Source organism: Tachyglossus aculeatus, chromosome 26, assembly GCF_015852505.1.
Source record: "Tachyglossus aculeatus isolate mTacAcu1 chromosome 26, mTacAcu1.pri, whole genome shotgun sequence".
In the NCBI taxonomy this organism is placed as follows: Eukaryota; Metazoa; Chordata; class Mammalia; order Monotremata; family Tachyglossidae; genus Tachyglossus; species Tachyglossus aculeatus.
In genome coordinates, this window is record NC_052091.1 from 20,840,832 (window position 1) to 20,865,496 (window position 24,665).

Below are 24,665 nucleotides of genomic sequence, written 5' to 3' on the forward strand. Positions count from 1 at the left end.
GCCGGTCCCTGCAGGCCGGGAGGCAGAGACGCGGAAGTTAAGAGTGTTGAATAATAATTGTGGTATTTGTTAAGCACTTACTATACGCCGGGCACTCTACTAAGCGCTGGGGTGGATGCAAGTAAATCGGTTTGGACATGGTCCATAGAAGCAGCATGGCTCAGTGGAAAGAGCACGGGCTTGGGAGTCAGAGGTCGCTGGTTCTAATTCCGGCTCCGCCACTTGTCAGCTGTGTGACTTTGGGCAAGCCACTTACCTTCTCGGTACCTCAGTGACCTCATCTGTAAAATGGGGATGAAGACTGTGAGCCCCACGTGGGACTGCCTGGTATCTACCCCAGCGCTCAGAACAGTGCCTGGCGCACGGCAAGCGCTTAACAAATACGATTATTATTATCATCCCATAGGAGACTCATAGCTTTAACCCCCATTTTATAGATGAGGGAACTGAAGCACAGACGTGAAGTGACTCATCCAAAGTCACACAGCAGACAAGGGGCAGAAGCAGGATTAGAACTCAGGTCCCCCTGACACCCAGGCCCGTACCCCAGCCAGAACTCACTCGCTCCCATGGCTTCAACCGTCATTCATTCATTCGATCGCATTTATTGAGCGCTTACTGTGTGCAGAGCACTGTACTAAGCGCTTGGGAAGTACAAATTGGCAACGTATAGAGACGGTCCCTACCCAACAGTGGGCTCACAGTCTAGAACCATCATCTGCTATGTAGAAGACGTAAGATTCCCCAATCCACATCTCCAACCCTTCCCTTCCCCTTCTCTGCAGTCTTACATTTCCTCCAGCCTTCAAAACGACTCCAACTAAACCTCCATGGGAAAATCCCCCACACCCCGCATCACGGATCGATCCCCCGGGGTAATCACCAAGTAGCCCTCAGATCTCTCTCCCTCCCTCGGGGCCTGAGGTGCTGGGGAGGGAGAGGTAGGGTTGAGACCACCCTCTGCCGCAGCTTGCAAATCTTTGTGTGTCCAAGAGTGCGTCCCTTCCCAAGCGCTTAGAACAGTGCTCTGCATACAGCAAACGCTCAATAATTATAACTGATTGATTTATTGAAGGACCACCCAACTCTTCTTAAGCTCCTCACCTAGGCCGTTTGCTCCTCAAGGGCAGAGAACACTTCTACCAAGCCGGAGAAACAGTGTGGCCTAGTGGACAGAGCAATGGGCTGGGAGTCAGAAGGACCTAGGTTCTAATCCTGACTCCCCCGGGCGGCTTCTGAGTGACCAGAGTGAATGTTCCCAGAGAGCACGTCCCCAGAGAGTGGCGGCCTCCCCCAGGCGAACACTGGGTCAGAAGGCTCAGGCCCAGGCCAAGCCCGGAGGCTGACAGGAATCAGACAGCTGGGGGGACTCCAGCAAAGACAGTTGGTAGTGCCTTTTTGTGCATTGTCAGGACCTGACCTCTTACTTCACGAGACTTCCATCCAGAAGGGGAGAACTGGGTACAGGACGGAGTTTGAAAGGGCCAGCTCCCAAGAGTGGGGGGGAAAGGGGAACAGAGGCAGCTTGCCCTGAAAACGAATGAAGGGGAAGACGCTTCCGGGCTGTCACCCCACTCCCATCAGAACTGGATGGAGGGAGTGGGTGGGTGGGGTGCTTCTGGTGGGTGCCAGAAAGAAAGGGAGCTGGGGGAGGAGTGAATTCTGGGAATGGAGGCCAGTGGAGAGGAGACTTGGGGTGAAGCCAAGGAAGAAAGGACCCAGGGTTTGGGGAGCAAGCCCCAGGCATGGGCAAAGGCCAGGGAATAGGAGCCTAGGGTGGGCAGGGCCCTTGGGGAGCAGAGGCCTAGTGTGAGCCAGGTGAGTCTGGGGAGTGGATGAGAGGCTGTGAGCGAAGAGGGGTTGGAGGAACGGGACCCAGAGGGAGGCCGAATGTGGGGCAGGAGTCCAGGCTGGGGTTGGAAGCCGGAAGAGCAGGGACTGGGCCTGAGTGAAGGGGGAGCAGGGCCCGAGCAGAGAGGTCGGGGACTTGGGCCTGGGCGTGGGGGTAAACTAGAGAGCAGAGGATGAGGAAGCAGAGGCCCGATGTAGGCAGGGGTCTGGGGTGACAACAGGGCTGGGGGAGCAGGGTCTGGGGGAACAGAGAGGCCAACATAGCCAGGGGTCTGGGGCGTGGGCAGAGGCTGGAGGGGCAGGGCCCGACCCAAAAGGCCAACTGCACTTGGAAGTCAGCTAGCGCCAAGCGACCGACAGGGACAACTGTCCGGAGCTGCCGGGGGCACCTGCCAGCTGGATGGGGACAGAGGGTGAAGAACCAAACTGGTTGCTCACCGGGGGCCCGGCGGCTCAGAGTGACCAACGCTGCCAGGAGTGGCGAAGAGGGAGGGAGCGAGCAGAGACCGCCCCCTTCGCCCAGGGTGGCGTGGAGGCTCCCCACTCCCACCCCCGAGAAAGAGGCCAGCCTCGGGCAGCCGCGGGCCGGGACCGGGGCCAGGCCGGCTGGACTTCTCTCACCATGGTGACCACAGCCCGCTGATCTCCTGGGGCCCTGCCAGCTACCCACCGTGACACAAAGGGCAGAGCCAGTGCTGAGTTTCCAATGGAATTTTGTTCACATGGGTGCAGTGGGCACACAGCCACAGTCCCCGCCTCCATTTCCACCCAGAGTCCTCCCCGCCACTCTCCGCTGCAGCCCGGCCCCGGGGGCGGCCTGATGGACAAGGGAGTGGCCACCCTGGACCCGGGACAAAAACCAGCAGCAGTTGCCACAGACCCGGGCCCAGTGCCGAACGCCTGCCCACTCTGGACACACACTGTGCCCTCTCGAGGGGTTTCCTTTGGAGCTGGAGAGATGGTCAGCTCCGCCTTGCCGGGAGGGATGGGGGGGCTCTGTCAAGGCCCCCTCCCCTCTGGGGGCCTCTGGGGGGCGGGAGCAGAGACGGACGGGCCCCACCTTGCCCCTCAAGTCCCCGCCCCACCAAAGCAGGTGGTGGCGGTCCTTGGACCCGCCGCTCTTCTAGGTGTCCATGCTAGTCTGGGCACCTTCTCGTACTGCAAGGCAGCAGCCAGAAGGGAGGGCATTGTTTCATGCACCCCGAAACATCACACTGCCACGCCGGGGGCTCCCCGACCCAGTGACCAGCCACCGCAGCCCCGTCCCCTTTAGCCCGGGTCCAGCCCCCGGGGCGGCCCTCCAACACCGAAGCAACAATAAATAGAGAACAGGGGGCAAGACCCAGCCTGTCCCTAGGGGGGAAGCTGGGGAGGGGGCTTCCAGCCCGCCAGCCGTAGCAGGACAGGGCGGCAAACTTGGGCACACGGGAGCGATCCCCGACGGTCCCTGGGGGATACTAGCCCAGGCGGAGGCGGAAGGTGGCGATCTCCATGGGGTCCAGCTGGACGTCGGTGCCGTTGGAGGGCGAGCCCAGCGGATACAGCAGCGTCAGCGAGGTGGGCTGCAGGGAGGTCACGTCCAAGCCTCGGAACAGGCTCCCCAGGGCCACCTGTGCAGAGGTCAGAGGGCGGCCGGAGGGCCGGGTGATGCCAGGGTCCCGGGGCCGGATGGCGGGATGCTGAGAGGAACAGGGTGCCCTCCAGCTACGGGGTGGACCACCCGGCAACCTTAACCGGTCCCCAAAGTTCCCTCCGGGACCCTCCGCGCAGCGTCCGCCCTCCCTCCGAGAAGGCACGGCACGGAACGAGCCAGCCTGGTCCCCGTTCCCGACCCAAGCCCCCTACCCCTCCGGGCCACCCGCGGCCCCTGCCCGCCCCCGGCCCCACGCCGCCCACCTTGCCCTGGCTCGTGGTGCAGTTGAAGCCCAGGTTCTTGGCCTCCAGGCCGCAGTCGAAGCCCTTGCGGTGGAGGATGAGGGCGGCGTCAGTGGAGGGCGAGGTGTCGTCCTGGAGATGACAGGGAAGTGAGGGGCCAGGGTGGGGAAACGTGGAGGAGTGTTAAGAGCTGCCCCCTTAGGCCTGGGAGCAGCTGCTGCCCAGTGGAGGGCCCAGGGCTCAGGACTTGGGATCTGGGCACAGGACATGGGCAGGGGAGGCTCGGATGGATCTCATCTATCTTGCCGCCGACCACTGGCCCGAGTTCCGCCCCTGGCTTGGAACCCCTTCCCTCCTCCTATCCGATTACTGAAGGCCCATCTCCTCTAAGAATCCTTCCTTGACTAAGCCCTCCTTTCCTATTCTCCCACTCCCTTCTCTGTCACCCTTACTCCCTTTATTCAACCCCAGTCCCAGCCCTCTGTACTCGCGTACACATCCACGGTTTATTTCTGCTAATGTCTGTCCCCGCTCTGGGCTGTGAGCTCGTTGTGGGCAGGGAATGTGTTTCAATTGTTGTATCACCCTCTCCCAAGTGCTTAGTACAGTGCTCTGCACACAGAAGGTGCTCAATAAATACGATCGACTGATTTTATCCTTTTCTATCTCCCCCTCTAGCTCGTTGTGGCAGGGAATGTGTCTGTTTATTGTTATATTGTCCTCTCCAAAGTGCTTAGTACAGTGCTCTGCACACAGTAAGCGCTCAATAACTAGGATAGACTGAATGATTGGAGGGTGTCCGGGGGCAGCGCTGACCTCGGCCTGGAGGGTTCTCAGGTTGAGCAGGTGCACATCGCAGGGTAGGGCAGAGGAGAAGGGCCGGAAGGAGCGCAGGGTGGGGCCGGCCGGCCGGTCCGCGGCCACGGGCAGGGACAGCACCGGAGCGTTCAGGTGCATGGAGCTCAGGTGGCTCAGCAGAGACGGGAAGCCGGTGGGGGGGCTGTCTGACACCTGTGGGGCCGGGGATGGCGGCTGAGGGCCGGGATCCCCGGGGCCGTGGGACACACACGGCCGGCCCCCAGGACCACCCTCCACACGACCCACCATCTGCTGACTGGTGCTGCCGGGCTGGTCCTCAGTGGGTGTGGGGGGGATCCCCGCCTGGCCCCCCGCTTCACACCAACCAGGGCCAGGGTCCCCAGTGAGCACACAAGGACCGCCTCCGGCCCACCATCAGATGACCACAGCTGCTGAGGGGGTCCCTGCCCCACACTGACCGGGCCAGGGTCCCCGGGGGCCTGGCTACGGACAACGCGGACCGCGACAAGGAGGCCACGCCCCATTACCTCTTGGCCACAGCCGCCGCGAGAGGCCAAACTCCTGAGCATGCAGGCCAGGTGGGAGAGAAAGCCGGGGGACTGGGAGGGTTACCAGGGGAGACCGAGGGCACGTTGGGCCCGGAAGCTTGGGAAGGGCAGGGAACACATCCACCAACTCTGTTGTACTGAACTCTCCCAAGTGCTCAGTGCAGTGCTCTGCACCTAGTAAGCGCTCAATAAATACAATTGATTGGGATGGGGTGGACAGGAGAGAGATGAATGGGATGGCAGGTGGCTTCCTCCTCCCTCCGCCCAGCCCCAATCTGGCTCCTACACTAATAATAATAACAATAATTGTGGTATTCGGTAAGGGCTTACTGCGTGCCAAGCACTGCACTAAGCGCTGGGGTGGATACGAGCAAATCGGGTTGCACCCAATCCCTGTCCCGCATGGGGTTCACAGTTTTAATCCCCCATGAGGGAACTGAGGCCTAGAGAAGTGAAGGTTACCTTGTAACCTCCCCAGTGCTTAAAACGGTGCCTTGCACATAGTAAGCGCTTAATAAATGCCATTATTACCATTAAGTGACTTGCCTGAGGTTACACAGGGACAAGTGACAGAGCCGGGATCAGAACCCATGCCATTCTAACTCCCAAGCCTGTGCTCTAGCCACTAGCCCGCACGGCTTCTCACTACCTCCCAGTCCGGGCCCAACGGGGTACCGCCTCGGGCTGGGAGGGAGGGGGCCCCAGACAGGGGCCCGGGGGGGGCCCGGAGGGTGGACTAACCTTGGGGGAGGCCGTGCGGCGCTCCAGCAGCAGGCGGAAGCGGTTGCAGGTGGGCTTGTTGTCCTTCAGGCCCTGGCCCAGACCCCGGTTATCATCCTGCATCAGTCGCCGGTCCAGGATTACCTCCAGCTGGCCTACGTGAGCCGGGAGGGCCACTCGCACCCCCACCCCGCCCGGTCCAGCCCCCGCCCGCGACACGGCCCCTCGCGGCCCACCCGACCTGGGAAGGGGTCACGGGGTGTCCGTAGCCGACCGGCCCGTCTGTGGACAGGGGTGGGGAGCCCAGGAGGGAAAGGGGGGAGGGCGGACGGCCTAGCAGAAAGAGCAGGTGCCTGCGAGTCAGAGAACCTGGGTTCTCGTCCTGGTTCCGCCAAATGCTAGCCGGGTGATCTGAGGCAAATCACTTCACTTCTCCGGGCCTCGGTTCTCCCGTCCTCCCTCCTCCTCAGACTGTGAGCTCCAAGTGGGACAGGGACAGTTTCCAACCTAATTCACTGGTATCTACCCCAGCGCTCAGATGGTGGTGAACACACAGTGAGCACTTAACAAATACCACAAAAAAAAGGGCTGCAGGATTAGGGGGCAGAGGGCCAGGCCAGCTGGGCCCAGGGGGAGGCGGGGGTCTCCGGCTTACCACTGGCCAGGCTGGACACCCCGAGGGCCTGGGCGGTGTGCAGGGTGAGGCGGTTGTGACGGTCCTGGATGTAGGCCATGACGGGCATGGGGTAGAAGTTGGCCTGGAGGGGCAGCTTCTTCAGGTGTCGGCGGGGCTGCACCTGCGGTGGGGGAGACGCCCGGGACCCCTCACCTCCCACTGTCCTGCCCCCCATCCCCAGCACCCTCTCAGAAACGTCCCTTGCATGAGGCTTCCCTCAGCCACACTCGCGGATGGCCTCCCCGGGGCACTCTGTCGGGTTCCTCCCCTGCCCGCCCGCCCGCCCGGGAATAATAATAATAATAATGATGGCATTTATTAAGCTCTTACTATGTGCACAGCACTGTTCTAAGCGCTGGGGTGGTTATAAGGTGATCAGGTTGTCCCACAGGGGGCTCACAATCTTAGTCCCCATTTTACAGATGAGGTAACTGAGGCACAGAGAAGTTAAGTGACTTGCCCAAAGTCACACAGCTGACAATTGGTGGAGCTGGGGAAGGTGGCCTTACCTGGAAGCCATTGAGGTCGGTGAAGAAGGCTCCGTCGCTCTCGATGTCCGTCTGGATGCGCAGGGCCAGCTCCTTGTTGACGTGGTCGCGGATGTCCACCAGGGAGGAGACATCTAGGGACAGTCCCTCTGCCCCTGGGGGCCGGGTGGGGGTGGGTGGGGGGGACATGACACAGGATGGGGTCGGGGACGGGGGTCAGCGGTCCGCGTGTGGGGGGGGAGTGGACGCGCGGGGAGGCTGCCGGGCGCCCGCCCCCGCCGGCCTCACCTGGTTGGTTGTACAGCCGGACCACCTGCTGCACGTGCTGGTAGTAGGCGGCCACCTCGGAGAAGAAGGGGCCCTCGGTCACCCGCAGCACGGGGGGCTCCTTGGGGGCGTAGGGCTGGGGACCAAGCAGACGCCAACCCCGCTGAGCCTCTCGGAGCCGGGGTCCAGCCCCCCCTCCCGGCCCCCGCTACGCCAGGCTGGGCCCGGTCGGCCCCTCCCTCCCGTCCCTGCGGGCACGCACCTTGGCCTCGCCGTCAGGGAGGAAGAGGTAGGCTCCGCTCTTGTCCTTAGAGGTGCGGGTGCCATACACAACCAACTCCATGCCCACCCGCTGCTCCTGCTCCTCGTCCAGTCGTCTGATGCTCTGTCAGTCAGTCAATCGGATTTATTGAGCGCTTAATGCGTGCACAGCACTGTACGAAGCACTTGGGAGAGGACAACAGAACAGACACATTCCCTGCCCACAATGAACTTGCAGTCTAGAGGGGGAGACAGACGTTAATATGCAAAAATACATTACGGATATAATAAATAAATAGATATTACAGGTGATAGTTCGGCTCGGCCACCAGGCATGACCCTGATCCTGGGCCCGGGCCTGTTTGATCCTCACTCACTTGGCTGCCCACCTCCCCCGGTTCAGGGGCTGCCCAGGCCATGTGCCCCTTTCTGTAATGTCAGCCTGGGGGGGCCACCTCTGCCTGCCTCCCCCTTTCTAGAATGTAAGCCCAGTGTGGGCAGGGATTGTCTCCCTCTTCTGCTGAATTGTACTTTCCAAAAGCTTAGTACAGTGCTCTGCGTGCAGTAAGCACTCCATAAATACGACTGAACGAAGGAATGAATGAATACTCCCGGCTAGGACATAAACTCCTCAATCAGTCAATCAATAATAATGACAATGATGGTATTTGTTAAACGCTTACTATGTGCCAAGCACTGTTCTAAGCGCTGGGGTAGATATAAGGTGATCAGGTTGTCCCATGTGGGGCTCACAGTCTTCATCCCCATTTTAGAGATGAGGTAACTGAGGCCCAGAGAAGTGAAGTGACTCGCCCAAAGTCACACAGCTGACAAGTGGCGGAGCCGGGATTATTCATTCATTCATTCAATCGTATTTATTGAGTGCTTACTGTGTGCAGAGCACTGTACTAAGCGCTTGGGAAGTACAAGTTGGCAACATATAGAAATGGTCCCTACCCAACAGCGGGCTCACAGTCTAGAAGGGGATTAGAACCCACAACCTCTGACTCCCAAGCCCTGGCTCCTTCCACTGAGCCTCGCTGCTTCAATACCTCAATCAAAGGTATTTATGGAGTGCTTACTGTATGCAGGCCACTGTACTAAGTGGTTGGGAGAGGACAATACCACAAGAGTTGGTAGGCTTGTTCCCTGCCCACAATGAGCTTACAGTCTAATAATGATGGTATTTGTTTCTGTACGTATTTATTACTCTACTTATTTTACTTGTACATATCTATTCTATTTATTTTATTTTGTTAATATGTTTTGTTTTGTTCTCTGTCTCCCCCTTCTAGACTGTGAGCCCACTGTTGGGTAGGGACCATCTCTATATGTTGCCAACTTGTACTTCCCAAGTGCTTAGTCCAGTGCTCTGCACACAGTAAGCGCTCAACAAATACGATTGATTGATTGATTAAGAGCTTACTATGTATCAAGCACTGTTCCCTAGCACTGGGGTGGATGCCAGATCATCAGGGTGGACACAATCCCTGTTCCATATGGGGCTCACACTCTAAAATCCACAGATGAGGGAACTGAGGCACAGAGAATTTAAGTGATTTGCCCAAGGTCACACAGCGGGCAAGTGGTGGAGCTAAGATTAGAACCCACATCCTCCTGACCCCTAGCCCCCTGCTCTTACACACTGAGCCATGCTGCTTTCAGTCTAAAGGGTAGGGATCGTGTGTACCACTTGTACCGCACTGTATTCTCCCAAGTAGGCACTCGACACATACCATCAGTTGATCGGGCCCAGCCTACCTGCCCACCCAGCCCGTGACTCTGTCTCCAACAGCGACACCGGGACACTCAGAGCAACCGGAGGCTGGTGGTCCTCCTGGAGTGGACCGTCCGACCCTTCCCCAACTCTGCCCTCTCCATCCCTCCCTTTGCCTCCAAGGACCCAGTATGGCGCACCCCGCCAAACCTGCCCATGCTTTTCCGCTGCCTAGTCCTTAGGAGCCCAGGGATGGAGCAGATTCTCAATGTTTTTGGTGAATCAATCGCATTTATGGAGTATGTGCAGAGCACTGTACTAAGTGCTTGGGAGAGTACAACAGAATCAGGAGAACCATGCCCTGCCTGCTAAGAGGGAGAACAGGTCAGGAAACTGAGGCATAGTGAAGTGACTTGCCCAAGGTCACACAGCAAAATCAGTGCAGTCAGTTCATGATTGGACACTAAAAAGCTGCCAAGGACCCCTAAGTCCGAGCTGAGAGGGGGACGCTCAGGACCGCCCCCTCTGCAAGGCAACCTCTGCAGCCAAGAGGAGGTAGGGGCAGAAAGAAATCTTTCCTTTTGTTAGTTTGACTCCACCACCCTCACCGGGGGTCTTCTTTAAAGCACTTACTATGTGTCAGGCACTGTACTAAGCCCTGGGGTGGATACAAGCCAATCGGGTTGGACACAGTCCCTGTCCCACCTGGGGCTCACGGCCTTAATCCCTCCTCCTCCTCTGATAATAATAATAATAATTGTGGTATTTGTTAAGTGCTTACTGTGTGTCAGGCACTGTACTAAGCGCTGGGTTGGATGCAAGTACATCGGGTTGAACACGGTCCATATCCCATATGGCTCACACTCAATCCCCATTTTACAGATGAGGTAACTGAGGCTCAGAGAAGTGACATGACTTGTCCAAGGTCACACAAGCAGACAAGGGCAAAGCCGGGATTAGAACCCATGACTTTCTGACTCCTGGGCCCGTGCTCTATCCCCCCCGCCATGCTGCTTCTCCTGATCTCTCCATCCCCTTGAACGTGACAGCGGCCCTCCTCTGTTCCCTCTCCGGATCTAGGCCGGCCGGCCGGCGGGGGTGGGGCGGAGCAGGCCTTTAACAGAGGCGGCCCCCTGGGCCGTGGCTCAGGCTCCCTTCCCCTTCCCAATGAGGACTCCCATATCCCATTAGTCTGAGAAGCAGCATGGCCTAGTGGGAAGACACGGGCCTGGGAGTCAGAAAGTCATGGGTTCTAATCACGGCTTTACCCCTGTCTGCTTGTGTGACCTTGGACAAGTCATGTCACTTCTCTGAGCCTCGGTTACCTCATCTGTAAAACGGGGATTCGATACCTGTTCTCCCTACATGCGAGGTGAGTTCCACGTGGGACCTGATGATCTTATACCTACTCCAGCACTTAGTGCAGTGTCTGACGCATAGTAAGCACTAAACAAGTACCACCATTATCAGTCCTTTTAAATAAACCACAAAAGGACCACCACCCCCGCTCTCTCTGAAAGGCTTTGCTGTCCCAGCGCCCAGAACACCCCCCCCACGACGTCCAGCTCGCCCCCGATCCGATCTCTCCTTTCCAAAGCCCAGGCAGTTTCCTCCCCAGCCCCCCGCTCACCCCCGGGGGCCCCACCCATCCCGTCCGGGCTTGCCTTCAAGAGCCCGGTACGTCCGGAGAACCAGGCCTGCATGTAGCGGTTGCTCAGGGCGAAATCTCCGTCCGCAGCCTCGCTGACCCTCACCGAGAAGGCCTCGTGGTCGCTGACGGGCAGCCGGCGGCCATGCAGGTAGATATGCACCGACGAGGGCAGCGTGCGCTGCCCGTCTCTGCCCGGGAGCAGCTGCAGGACGCTGAGGCCCAGGGCGGGCAGGCGGGCTGGCACGGATACCTGCCCAGGCCAGGGGCGGTGAGCCCAGAGCCACCCCCGACCCCCGGCCTCACTGCGCTCCCCTCTCCACGGACCCCGTGACGCTGGGGACCCCCACGCCCCCTGCATCCCGGGCCCTGGCGGGAAGGGAAGGAGGCAGCGAAGTGGGAGGGGATGGGTGGCGATGGGCAGACGAGGGGACCACCTGGCTACCAGAGGGCAGAGGGAGGGGCGAGGGTGACTCTGTGACCTTCAGGGAGAGGAATGGGTCAACCTCCAATGTCCCAGGCCAGGGATGAGATTGAAACGCTCCCGTACTTTTACTTTCCTAAAGGGCTTTCCCACCTCATCCTGCCAACATCCCTGGGAGGTGGGGAGAGGCGGACGGCATCGTGCCCAATTGCCGACGAGGCCCCAGAGAGGATAGGTGGCTGGGTCGATGTCACCTCTGGCCTCCCGGACTCGTGCGTGTGCCCCTTCACCTGGTCGGCCACCACCCCCGTCCGAAATCCCCATTCTCCCCCACCCGTCTGTGCCTGTCTCAAGTTGAACCTGATAGATGCCGGGCGCCATGCTGGTGGCCGAGGCCCAGTGGGCGCTGAGCTGGACCGACAAGGGCCGGCCCTCTTCGGACAGAACCCGCACGTAGGGGGAAGTCACCAGCAGAGACACCAGGCACAGACGCTCCTGGTCCAGTGGGTTGAACAGCACCACAAACCTGCCGGGAAACGGGGCCAGGCTGGGCATCGCCAGGTGGAACAGCGGCCCGAGCAGGCCAAGGAGGGAGTGCTGGGTAGGGGATGGGAAGGACAGGCAGAGGGGATCCAAGAGGGAAGGGACTGGGAAGGACGGATGGAGGGGATCGAGGAGGGGCGGCTGGGAAGGGGACTGAGGAAGGAGGGGGCCAGGAGGAGCAGTGAGAAGGGACTGAAGAGGGAGGAGGTTGGTGGGGGCTGGGGAGACAGTGGGAGGGGACAGAGAGGGAAAGTTGAAGGGATGGAGGAGGAAGGAGACCAGGAAGGACCGTAGGAGGGGAGGGAACCGAGGAGGGAAGGGGCTGGGAGTGGGCGGAGAAGGCAGAGAATGCCGGGCTCACCGGGGGGCAGAGTCAAGGCGGATCACGGTCCTCTCGGGCAGAGCGTCGTGGTTCGAGCGGGTGTCGTCCTGGCGGGAGGCGGGTCAGGGCGGAGGAGGACCCAGGACACAGAAACAGCCCCCATCAGGAACTCGTGGGGGGATCCGTGTACTCTCCCCTCCCCGTCCAGTTCCCCACCTGGCCTTGCCCAAGCCTCCGCAGGGCTGCCCCCCTAACCTGGATATGATTTTTGTGTCCCTCTCCCCGTCTAGACCGTAAGCTCTGATGGCAGGGATCGGGTCTCCCAACTCGGTTGCATTTTTCCCTCCCAAGCGCTCAGTACAGAGCGCTGCATGCATTAAGTGGTTGACAGATACCCATCGGTCGATTGATCGACTGACTGGCGGGGCAGCCGGACCGCTCAGCTGCACCCCAAAGGCCCTCAGATCAACCAATCTAATGGTATTTATCAAGAGCCTACTATGTTCAAAGCACTCTACTAAACACTTGGGAGAGTACAATACAGCAGAATTAGCACACTTCCTTATGGTGTCTGTTAAGCGCTTATTACGTGTCAGATACTGTTCTAAGCGCTGGCGTAGGTAGGAGTTAATCAGGTTGGACACAGTCCCTCTCCCGCATGGGGCTCACAGTCTAAGGAGGAGGGAGAACAGAGACTGAATCGCTGTTTTACAGTTGAGAAACTGGGGCTCCGAGAAGCCGAGAGATTTGCCCACAGTCACACAGCAAGAAATTGGCGGAGCCAGGATCAGAACCCAGGTCCCCTGACTTCTAGGTGACTTCTAGGCCCCTGCCTCTTTCCACTAGGCCCCGTTGCTTCTCCCCCCTGGCCCGTAATGAGCCCGAAGAAGGTGCCCACTAGTCGAAGATGCCCCCCCACTCCCAGGCCCAGCACTTAGGGCCCAGGGGCCTTGGCTACGAACATCCTGCTCTTTTGCAGGCTCTTCCTCCCCCTCCCCTCCCTTTACTGTGGGGGTTCCTCAAGGTTCAGTTCTTGGTCCCCTTCTGTTCTCGATCTACACTCACTCCCTTGGTGAACTCATTCGCTCCCACGGCTTCAACTATCATCTCTACACTGATGACACCCAAATCTACATCTCTGCCCCTGCTCTCTCCTCCTCCCTCCAGGCTCGCGTCTCCTCCTGCCTTCAGGACATCTCCATCTGGATGTCTGCCCGCCACCTAAAACTCAACATGTCCAAGACTGAACTCCTTGTCTTCCCTCCCAAACCCTGCCCTCTCCCTGACTTTCCCATCACTGTTGACGGCACTACCATCCTTCCCATCTCACAAGCCCGCAACCTTGGTGTCATCCTCGACTCCGCTCTCTCGTTCACCCCTCACATCCAAGCCATCACCAAAACCTACCGGTCTCAGCTCCGCAACATTGCCAAGATCTGCCCTTTCCTCTCCATCCAAACCGCTACCCTGCTCGTTCAAGCTCTCATCCTATCCCGTCTGGACTACTGCATCAGCCTTCTCTCTGATCTCCCATCCTCTTGTCTCTCCCCACTTCAATCCATACTTCATGCTGCTGCCCGGATTGTCTTTGTCCAGAAACACTCCGGGCATGTTACTCCCCTCCTCAAAAATCTCCAGTGGCTACCAATCAATCTGCGCATCAGGCAGAAACTCCTCACCCTCGGCTTCAAGGCTCTCCATCACTTTGCCCCCTCCTACCTCACCTCCCTTCTCTCCTTCTACAGCCCAGCCCGCACCCTCCGCTCCTCTGCCGCTAATCTCCTCACTGTGCCTCGTTCTCGCCTGTCCCGCCATCGACCCCCGGCCCACGTCATCCCCCTGGCCTGGAATGCCCTCCCTCCCAACATCCACCAAGCTAGCTCTCTTCCTCCCTTCAAGGCCCTATTGAGAGCTCACCTCCTCCAGGAGGCCTTCCCAGACTGAGCCCCTTCCTTCCTCTCCCCCTCGTCCCCCTCGCCATCCCCTCCGTCTTACCTCCTTCCCTTCCTCACAGCACCTGTATATATGTATATATGTTTGTATATATCTATTACTCTATTTATTTATTTTACTTGTACATATCTATTCTATTTATTTTATTTTGTTAATAATATGTTTGGTTTTGTTCTCTGTCTCCCCCTTCTAGACTGTAAGCCCACTGTTGGGTAGGGACCGTCTCTATATGTTGCCAACTTGTACTTCCCAAGCGCTTAGTCCAGTGCTCTGCACACAGTAAGCGCTCAATAAATACGATTGATTGATTGATTGATTGCTCAATGCCAGGCTCCTCCTGCCAATGCCTTGGCAGGTGGTCCCGCCCTGCCCCCGCCCCCACCCCGGGAGAGTGGAGCCCAGCCTCACCGAGCTGAGGAAGGGCACGTCCGGGTCGAAGTGGTACGTGTCCTTGTCCGCCAGCACCAGGTAATGGGCGGCATTGACGATGACCCGTTTGAGACTGACCAGGGCACGCAGGAGCCTGTGGGGATGGGATGGGGGGCCAGAGGAGAACGCTGAAGCCCCCCGGGCTGGGCTTCCCCCGCCCCCCGCCCCCGTCCCCGGATGGAAGCCCTTGGGGCCGCACCTGACGCCGTAGTCGGCCACCACAGCCTCCTTAGCGGTGCCCGTGATGGCGTCGTGATGCTGGAAGAGCCCCAGGGTGCGCCGGGCGTCGGTCAGCGAGGCGTAGTCGGACAGGGGGTAGCGGCTGGCGGTGGGGCCCGAGCGTCGGGCGTGGGCGCTGGCCAGGCTGAACAGGATCTCCGCTCCCCTGCCCGCCCGTGAACACCAACCCGTCACAGGCTGGCCCTGACCCCACCCACGCGTCACCCTCCCCGACGCACACACTTCCCTCACACACGCACCTCCTTCGCCCCCACACCTATAATAATAATGTTGGTATTTGTTAAGCGCTTACTATGTGCTGAGCACTGTTCTAAGTGCTGGGGGCGGAGGGGAGGGATACAAGGTAATGAAGGTTGTCCCATGTGGGGCTCACAGTCTTAATCCCCATTTTACAGATGAGGGAACTGAGGTGCAGAGAAGTTAAATGACTTGCCCAAGGTCACACAGTGGACAAATGGCAGAGTCAGGATTAGAACCCATGACCTCTGACTCCCAAGCCCAGGCTCTTTCCATTAAGCCATGCTGCTTCTCCTAACACATCAATCAATCCTAATATCTACACATCAATCAATCAATCGCCTAATAATAATAACAATGATGGCATTTGTTAAGTGCTTACTATGTGCGTAGCACCGTTCTAAGCACTGGGGAGGATACAAGGTGATCAAGGGGAGGATACAAAGTGATCAAGTTGTCCCACGGGGGGCTCACAGTCTTAATCCCCATTTTACAGATGAGGGAACTGAGGCTCGGAGAAGTTGAGTAGCATGGCTCAGTGGAAAGAGCATGGGCTTTGAATTCAGGGGTCATGGGTTCAAACCCCAGATCTGCCAATTGTCAGGTGTGTGACTTTGGGCAAGTCACTTCACTTCTCTGTGCCTCCGTTCCCTGATCTGGAAAATAGGGATGAAGACTGTGAGCCCCCCGTGGGACAACCTGATCACCTTGTAACCTCCCCAGTGCTTAGAACAGTGCTTTGCATATAGTAAGCGCTTAATAAATGCTATTAGTATTATTATTATTAAGTGATTTGCCCAAAGTTCTAATCCCCACGACCTCTGACTCCCAAGCCCGGGCTCTTTCCACTGAGCCACGATTTGTTGAGCGCTCACTGAGAGCAGTGTCGTACCGAGAGCACGACATAAGATTTGGCAGATGCGAGCCACAAACGTGCCTCCCATTCATGCCCTTTTGCATTTCATGTACACCGCATGCCACTCACACCACCCGTCACCCTACACATGTGCCACACACCACACACACACACACACACACACACACACACACACACACACACACTCGCTACATCAAGCACCTGATATGTCCACCCTCACCCCACACAGGCATTGGCATGCCATCCTCACCACCCCCCCTTGCCCCTGGGCCCCTCACCGCAGGTGAGCCTCCAGCACGCGGTCCAGGCTCTTGTAGAAGGGCCGCGAGGTGTAGTAGCCGGTCCAGTAGTGGTCCTCCCGGTCGGCGTAGGAGAAGAAATCCCCGCTTAGCACCGGGAAGCCGGGCGGCCGGGCGCCAGGCTCCACCCCAGTCCTCTTGTACAGAGCGTCGAAGTAGTCGGAGAGCGTGCCAAACTGGGCCTGGGGAGACCACCGCCCTGGCCCATTAGTGCCCCCCGGGCCTCCGCCCCCGGGGCCGCCCAAGTGCAGGGAGGCGGGGAATGCCACCGACTACGCGGGCTCAATGGGGCAGGCCGGACACCCTCCACCCCCCGCCCCGCATCCCGGCCCACCCAGGGCGGCCGCAGTGCTCCGGCCTCATCCCTCCCGGCCCCCGGCCCCTACCTGGACCCGGAGGCCGGGCTGTCCGTTCAGGAAGTCGAAGAGGCGCTGGTAGTTGAAGAACTGGGCGTCCCACTCCTGGGGCTTGTCGTAGCGGAAGTCGTCCCCCAGCGGCACCAACAGCACGTTACTGCGGAACAGCCGGGACTTCTTGCGGTACTGATCCAGGAGCAGGGCCGCCCTGCAGGGGAGGACGTGGGAGGGGGGGCAAGGTGGGAGGGAGCCTGCCGGGGAGGGGAGGGACGCGAGTGGGCGGGTGATAGGCGGGCCTGCCGGGACCCTTGGAGAAGAGCTTGCTGGGAAATATGGTCTCCCGGAGAGGGAAAGGTTGCCAGGGCCTCTGAGGAGCAGCGTGGCCAACCACTTCTCAGCTGTGTGACTTGGGGCAAGTCACTTCACTTCTCTGGGCCTCAGTGATCTCCTCGGGAAAATGGGGATGAAGACTGTGAGCCCCACGTGGGACAACCCTGATTACCCTGTAACTCCCCCAGCACTTAGAACAGTGTTTGGCACATAGTGAGCACTTAACAAATACCATCATTATTATTATTATCATAATTAGAGAGCATCAGCCTGGGAGTCAGAAAGGACTGGGTTCTAATCACGGCTTTGCCACCTGTCGGCTGTGTGACCTGGGGCGAGTCACTTCACTTCTCTGGGCCTCGGTTCCCTCACCTACAAAATAGGGAGTAAGAGTACGAGCCCACATGGGACAGAGACTGTGGCCAACCTGATTGTACCCCAGCACTTAGTACAGTACCCGGCACATAGGAAGCGCTTAACAAATACCACCAAAAAAAGAAAAAAAAGTCACGTTTCTGCCAAGAGAAGAGCGTGTTGGGAAACATGATCTCCGAACATTGCCAGGGACCATCAAGAAGTCACTCATCTGGCAGGAGAAGAGCGCTCTGGGAAATGCGGTCTCCTGGGGCTAGGGGAGGCAGGTTGCAGCGGCTGAATGGTGAGCACCAGTAGGAACCCCGGGGGACCGCCCAGAGGCTGGGTACCTCTCTGCCACATTGGCCTCTGTGATGGCCCGGGGTGGCACCTTCCACGGACAGTTGATCCGCCCACCAGGCAGCCTCTTGAAGTCAAACTGGCAGCAGATCTTCGGATCGGGGCCGCAGGTGTGGGGCACGTCGTAGCTGTAGAAAGGCATCATGTGGCAGAAGATGTCCGTGCCGGAGTCTGGGTCTGCGGAGGGCACGGAGGGGTGAGGGGCAGGTCCGGTGGGGAGAGAAGGCTGAGGAGGGGCAGGGGGGAAACAGACAGGGGAACGGACACAAGGCCCCCAAACATGGCGGGGTGGCGGGGAAGAACCAGGGAAGATGGTGCAAGCTCCCCAGGAGGAGCAGGGCATGCCTCAGTCCCGGTTCTGCCGGGCCAAGAGCCGGCCCGCGATTGGATGGAGGGAGGGAGGGAGGGAGGGAGGAGGCGTTTCCCGCGTCCCATGGTCCTGCCCTCCCGGTCCATCCCTTCCACCCTCACCCCACGTCTGCCGCCACATGAACTCCAGGCTGCGGGTGGCGGCGAAGTGCTTCTTGACCGCGTAGTGGACCCTCTGGATGAGCATGCTGGTCAGGTTGGAGCGGCGCAGCAGGTAGGGCATCGTCGAGCTGTGTCCGAAGGGGTCCACGGCCCAGCCGGACCGAGGGGTCACTCCTGCAGCGGGCGGGGATGGGGCCTTGACTGAAGTCCCAGAGCCCCACACGGGGCCGATGGCCCCAGCCTCTGCCCGAGTGTGGGATGGGCCCGGGCTACCTCGCCCGCTACGGTGGGATCGGTGGGAAGGCGGCCCCGGGCCACCCCTCCCCGCCCCAACGGACCCAACCCTGCCCACCGGCGTCCCCTTCCCTGCCAGGACGGAGGCAGGCGGCCTCCCGCCCCTCCCGCCGGATGGCTGTGCCGCCTCCCCAGCCCCGTCCTGTCTCGCTCCACCTCTGGAGAAAGGCTCCAAGCTGTGGCAGCCCACAACCTCCGCCGCCAATCAATCCATCGACGTTGAACGCTTAACTCTGGGCAGAGCACTGTACTAAGCGCTTGGGAGAGTAGAACAGAGTAAGTCGACACAATCCCTGCCCTCGGGGACCTGACGACCCAGCCGGGGAGACGGACGTTAACATGAATTCCAGGTAGGGGAAGCAACTGCGTATCAAGGACCCGCAATTAGGTCCTGTAGAGGAGGGAAGGGAGAGTGAGTACCTAAGTGCTTAGGGGATAAGGACTCAAGCGCCTAGATGACGCAGAAGGGAGGGCAGATGAGAAGCCAGGGATGGAGAGATGATTTTATCAGGGCTTGGGAGACGGGGAGAGTGGTGGTCTGTCAGATAGGTAAGGGGAGGAGGCTCCAGGTATGAGGAAGGGCATAAACGAAGGGCTGACAGTGAGACAGATGAGATTGAGGAAGAGAATAGGTTTCGTTTTTGCTTTTTTATGATGTCTGTTAAGCACCTGTTACGTGCCAGGCGCTGAACTAGTATAGTTTATTAGGTTGGACACAGTCCATATCCTACGTGGAACTCACAGCTTTAATCCCCATTTCACAGATTAGGGAACTGAGGCACAGAAGTGACGTGCTCGAGGTCACCCAGGAGACAAGTGGCACGGCTGGGATTAGAACCCAGGTCCTTCTGATTTCCCAGTCCTGGGCTCTAGCCACTAGGCCACGCTGGACTGGACTGTGCGGGTCTGGGTTGTTGTAGGGTATCAGTGAGGTAGGAGGGGGAGAAGCGATTGAGGTCTTTAAAGCCGACGATGAGGTGTTTGATGCGGAGGTGGACGGGCAACAACCGGAGGCTTCTGAGGAGCAGGGAGACGTCCGCAGAATGTAGGCCACGGGGAGGGTCGCGGTGGCTGTGCCCGCCGGACTCCGAGCTGTGAGCAGCCCAAAACTCCGCTCCTCTAACCCCGGTGCCCTACTGTATTTCGTATTTATTTACTTATTTACCCTTTTTTCAGTATCTATCCTGGTCTTTCAAGTTGTTTTAACGTCTTTCATCGCACCGCTCCGCGTGCGTCTGTCTCCCGTCCCCCCTACCTGTCAGCTTAGATCTTGAGTCCCCGAGGGACAGGCGCCCTCGGCAGGGCTCGGGACAGAGCTCCGCCCTCCAGGAGCACTTAGTACGTACAGTTACTGCTTCTGCCGCTCCGGGGTGGCTCTGCAGGGAGGGGGGCGTGGGGAGGAGAGGGGGGTGCGGATGGACGCGGTGCCCCATTGGGACTCACCCAGATTCCTCTCCAGCCACTGGTGTCCCTCGATGAGTTGGTCGATGAGCGCAAAGTAGTGGGAGTTGGCTTCGTCTGGCATGACCCAGCCTCCGGTGGCCATCTCCAGCTGACCGTTTCCCACCAGTCTGCGGATCGGGGACTTCAGGCTCAGGATGCCCCCCCTCCCCTGGCATGCTCCCCGCCACTCTCCCTGCCCCCACCACCTTCGGTGCCTCTTCCGGGACTGCATCATCAACATCAATGGTATTTACCGAGCGCATGCAGTGCACCATAAAGGTACTTGTTAAGCGCCTCCTGCGTGCCAAGAGCTCCTCTAAGCGGCTGGAGTAGGTTCAAGTTAAGCAGGTTGGACACAGCCCCCGCCCCACACGGGGCTCACAGTCTCCATCCCCGCTGTACAGATGAGATAACTGAGGCCCGGAGGAGTGAAGTGACTTGCCCAAGGTACTGGAACCCAGGTACTTCTGATTCCCAGGCCCGAGCCACGCCCGAGCCTCTACCGTACTGAGTGCTCAGAAGAGCGCAGAGTCGGTTGACACATTCCCTGCCCACGACGAGCTGAGAACGTAGAGCCGCGGTTAGCTGCCCACTCTGCCCGCTCCTCTCCCTCCCCCGGCTCCCCTCGCCCCCTCCCCTGTGCAGCCGTGGGCTCTGCGGAGGACGGCTCCCACATCCCACCCCGGGGGCCGGCCGAGCGGGTCGGGGGGCACGGTGGGGGCGGGGATGTCTCACCTGCGCACGGCCGCCCGCTTCTGCGCGCCGATGTTGTCCCACCACTTGGCAAAGAAGGACACCTCGGCCCAGAGGAAGCGTCGGCGGGGGTCCTCCTGAAGCTTGAGCACCATGCTGTTCAGGATGTGCTGGGTCTGCTCCGCATAGTACTTGTCGAAGGTCTTGATCCAGCCTGAGGTGGGGGGGGGGGGGGGGGCTCACCGCAGGCTCCGGCCACAGCGACAGTCCCCCACCACCCCGGGTGGGCAGCTGGGACCCCAGCTGCCTCCTCTGTCCCCAGCCCAGGGCTCTGGCTCTGGCAGCGGCTCCCGGGACGCTGGGAGCGACCGCGGGCCAGTCGACACGCTGAACACCCGAGGCTGGGGCAGCCGGCCCCCCCGACTCACCCCTCTGTTCTACTGTTCTGGTGTGCTTCCCCAAACACTCAGTACAGTGCCCGGCACACAGTAAGCATTCAACAAACACCACTGACTGACTGACTCACTTTCCCGGCCCAGACAGAGGGTCCACAGCTCCGCCCCAGCATTTCTCACTTTTATTTGTTCATGGCATCCGTTAGGCGCTTACTGGGCGCCAGACACCGTAACTAAGCACTGGGGTAGATGCAAGTTATTGGGTTGGACACGGTCCTCTCCCACATGGGGCTCACGGCTTTATACCCCAATGTACGGAGGCGGTAACAGGCACAGAGGTGTTTGGCGACTCGCCCGAGGTCACACGGTGGACAAGTGGCGGATCGGGGATTAGGACCCAGGTGTTCTGACTCCCAGGCCCGAGCTTTGGCCACTAGGCCCTGCTGCTTCCCGCTTCAAAAGAAATTGGGTGGGGGTGGGGGGCTGCCCCCCCCACACTGGGGCGCTGGGCCCAACTGGGTCCGCGTCCCGCCTACCGCTCGCACCCGATGAGCGTCTCCGGCCTCACCTGGGTCATTGTGCGAGTGGGGCACCACAAACACCTGCAGGATCTCGGAGTCCCAGTCGTGGGGGCTGTAAGGAATGTCGAAGCCCTGCTTCCACACGCCCCCGTCCACGTTGTCAAAGGGCAGCTCCTCCGACACGGCCAGCATCTGCCGGGCAGCCGAGGGGCTCAGCGGCCCACCCCGGTGGGGGGGCGGGGGGCCCGGCCCCCCTCCCGGCCCCCCTCCCGCCCGCCTCACCTGCAGCTCCGTCTTCTGGCCCCGGCCCCCCAGCGCAAACTGGCAGTCCTGGGGGGCGATGGACAGGAAGCTGGGCCGGGGCTCGGGCGGCAGCCCCCAGGAGCCATTAAGCGCGCGGAAGGGCGGCTGGGCAGGGGGCTGGGCGGGGGGCTGGGCCGGGGGGTCCTCGGCGTTGGCCGTCAGCTCCAGCACCGAGTCCTTGATGTGGCTGATGATCTCATGGTTTTCCTCCAGCAGCTGCTCCAGCTGTTCGATGCGGTTCTGCAGCACTGAGATCTGGCTCTGCCGGGAGGCAGGGAGGCCCGGACCACTTACCCGCTGCTCGCCGGGCAAGGCCCTGTCCCCCCCATCCCCCCTGCCCCGGTAGGCTGGCCAGGCAAGACCGGGCAGGGGAAGAGGAGGGCCCCTCTCCCACGCCTACTCCAAGTTGGCAATCTTCTCCGGCTTCAGCCTACCGGCCAACTGACGCCTTCCCCCCCTCTACCGACCGGCCCCCCCACACCCGGCGGGGGAGATCGCCCGAGCCCGCCGGGCCACACGGCCGGACCGGGGACGGGACGGTGGCCGGAAGGTGTTGGGGGGCTCACTCTGGGGGCACTGGCCGGAGATGCCCTAAATCCCTTCCGCGTCAGGATTGGGTGGCCGGCTGGGTGGGCCCCGAGGCCTAGGAGCAGACCCCCGCCTTGGCTCTCCGAGGAGGAGGGCGGTGTGGGGGGAGCAGGGGGAGGGACTCACCCGGGGGAAGTTGCCGCCGTGCTGGTGGCGAGTAGGGTCATGCTGCACCCGATCCAGCATGAGGTAGAGGGAGAAGACGGCCACGCAGAAGATGGCGGCCCCACACACCGTCACCTGCTTCTTCAGCTTCATGCCGAGCTCCCCGCACACACCTGTGGCAGGGGGGCTCCGCTGAGCAGGCGGACAGACCCCCCTGGCCAAGGGGGCTGAATCCTCCGTCAGGGGGCCGACCCGCAGGCAAGGCAGGATCCCGGGCCTCCTTCCTATGGCCCGGGAAATGGTCCCGGCAGGGTCGTCCCTCTTGGTCTGGGTGTTTGGACTGGGGAAGGGGTGCCGCGCTCCCTGCCCTCCCCGCCCCCCGGGAAAGGGCCAATCCTTCTCTGGGCCCCCTGACCGGCTGGCACGGGCTGGGAGGGGCCCCCAAGCCCACGGGGTCCAGTCCAATCCGCTGTCCCTTCCCTGCTAATTCCCGGAGCCCAGAGCAGAGCACGACGCAGCTTTGGGAGTCATAAGAAACCGATGGGCCTTCCGCACCCCCCCACCCCGGAGACCGGGCAAGTAGAACTGAGGCTCGTGACCTCGGGGCTTGGATGTGGGGCTCAGGAAGCTTTAAGGCTCACTCTGGGGCAAAGCCGTGGGGCAGAGAGGGACTCCGATCTAGGAGGCACCTGCTCTGCTGACAAGGAGAAGCAGCGTGGCCTAGTAAAAAGAGCCCGGGCCTGGGAGTCAGAAGGATCTGGATTCTAATCCTGACTCTGCCCCTTGTCTGCTGTGGGACCTGGGGCAAGTCACTTCACTTCTCTGGACCTGTTACCTCATCTATAAAATGGAGATTAAAACTGTGAACCCACGTGGGACAGGGACTGAATGGGTTGGTATCTATCCCAGTGCTTAGAACGGGGCACACGGTAAGGGCTTAGCATTATTTATTATTATTATTATTATTAGGGATAAAGATTGTGAACTCCATGTGGGACAGGGACTACGCCTAACCTAACTAGCTGGTATCAATCCCAGTGATTAGAATAGTGTCCGGCACATAGCGCAGCCTTAACCAATATCATAAAAACAACAACCCAGAGCCGTGAAGTGACTAGCCTTAGGTCACGCGGCAAACAACTGTGCCTCAGTTCTCCCTCCTCCTTAGATTCTGAGCCCCGGGCGGGTCAGGGACTGGAAGATCGTTGTGGGCAGGGAATGCGTCTGAGTATCGCTCTATCGTCCTCGCCCAGTAGGCGCCTGGCATACGGTAAGTGCTCATCAGCTACTATCGACTGACCGCCTGACCGAGGTAGCTTGGTACCGGGGCTGGACGCAAAGTAAGCGCTCAGCAAACACTCGCTATATATAGAAAGCAGGAGGGCCTGGCGCCTCGGTGGGGGAGGCCGGGCGGGTGTTGTCGGCGGAGCCGAGCCCTACTTAGTCTGATCCCAGCTCGCAGCCCCCCGCCCGCAGGTATTTTTAGTCGGCGGGGGCTGGGAGGCCGGGCTGGCTGGCTCCAGAGACTGGGGGTGGGGGGCAGGAGGAGGAGGGGGAGGAAGGGCTCGGATTACAAACGTCCCCACCCTGGGGGACACGTATGGCCGGGCCCCCTCTGGGGACTTACTGCGTGCGAAGCACTGTCCTAAGCGGCCGGGAGGCCGGACTGCTGGCCCCCCTGGCCCCCCTGGCCCGGCCCCGGGGGTCCATGCGGCGGACGGGAAGGGAGTTTGGGCCGTGCGGGCGGCGACCCCTCTCCAAAGAAGCCCATCCCAATTGCTCCCCTTGTCCCCGGGGGTCACCTTTCCGAAGCCCCCCCCCCCCCCCCCCGGCCGCAGGGCCCGGCCCCAGGCCCGGCCGCGCTTGGCACATAGTGAGCGCCTAACAAACGCCATGGTCATTATTATGCTTACTAGATGATGATTACCCACCTGAGGGGGGCGGTTCGGCCTCCCTCCGCCTGTCTGGCCCCGGGGGCCGGGCCGGGCCGGGCCGGGCCTGGCCGGGCTCTTCACGCGCCCCGGGGTCAGGACGGTGTGCCCCCCCGCCCCGCCGGGTCCGCCCCTCCCCTCTCCGCCCCTCCGCTCCCCTCCCGGCTCAGGGCCCCGGTCCGGGCCGCGCTCCGCCGGTCCGGGCCGCCACGGCCGCCGCCGCTCCCGCCGCTCCCGCCGCTCCCGCCGCCGCCGCCGCCGCCACGGCCCCCGCCGCCGCCGCCACCGCCGCCTCCACGGCCCCCGCGGCCGCCGCCTCCACGGCCC

At 60.5% G+C, this 24,665-nt stretch overlaps 1 protein-coding gene across 4 annotated transcripts; it reads right to left on the reverse strand.

The window, feature by feature from the left end:
- Positions 1 to 1,043: 1,043 nt before the first annotated feature.
- On the reverse strand, positions 1,044 to 24,391 carry MAN2A2 (mannosidase alpha class 2A member 2). 4 transcript variants are annotated; one of them, XM_038767068.1, is made up of 23 exons: positions 24,339 to 24,391; positions 22,429 to 22,580; positions 21,694 to 21,975; positions 21,459 to 21,603; positions 20,538 to 20,709; positions 19,803 to 19,930; positions 18,066 to 18,239; positions 17,585 to 17,771; positions 16,581 to 16,758; positions 16,174 to 16,376; positions 14,741 to 14,926; positions 14,521 to 14,635; positions 12,199 to 12,266; positions 11,655 to 11,823; positions 10,887 to 11,123; positions 7,507 to 7,629; positions 7,266 to 7,380; positions 6,999 to 7,132; positions 6,469 to 6,610; positions 5,835 to 5,968; positions 4,543 to 4,737; positions 3,748 to 3,858; positions 1,044 to 3,461 (listed from the first exon to the last, which is right to left on the reverse strand). In XM_038767068.1, the coding sequence occupies exons 2-23, from the start codon at positions 22,558 to 22,560 to the stop codon at positions 3,309 to 3,311; spliced, it is 3,483 nt and encodes a 1,160-aa protein (XP_038622996.1). In that variant the 5' UTR covers positions 22,561 to 22,580; positions 24,339 to 24,391; the 3' UTR covers positions 1,044 to 3,308. The 4 variants fall into 4 exon arrangements, with proteins under 4 accessions (XP_038622996.1, XP_038622997.1, XP_038622995.1 ...); XM_038767069.1 differs by lacking the exon at positions 24,339 to 24,391 and adding an exon at positions 23,097 to 23,127 and having other exon boundaries at positions 11,655 to 11,820; XM_038767067.1 differs by lacking the exon at positions 24,339 to 24,391 and adding an exon at positions 23,097 to 23,127.
- Between the last annotated feature and the right edge of the window lie 274 nt (positions 24,392 to 24,665).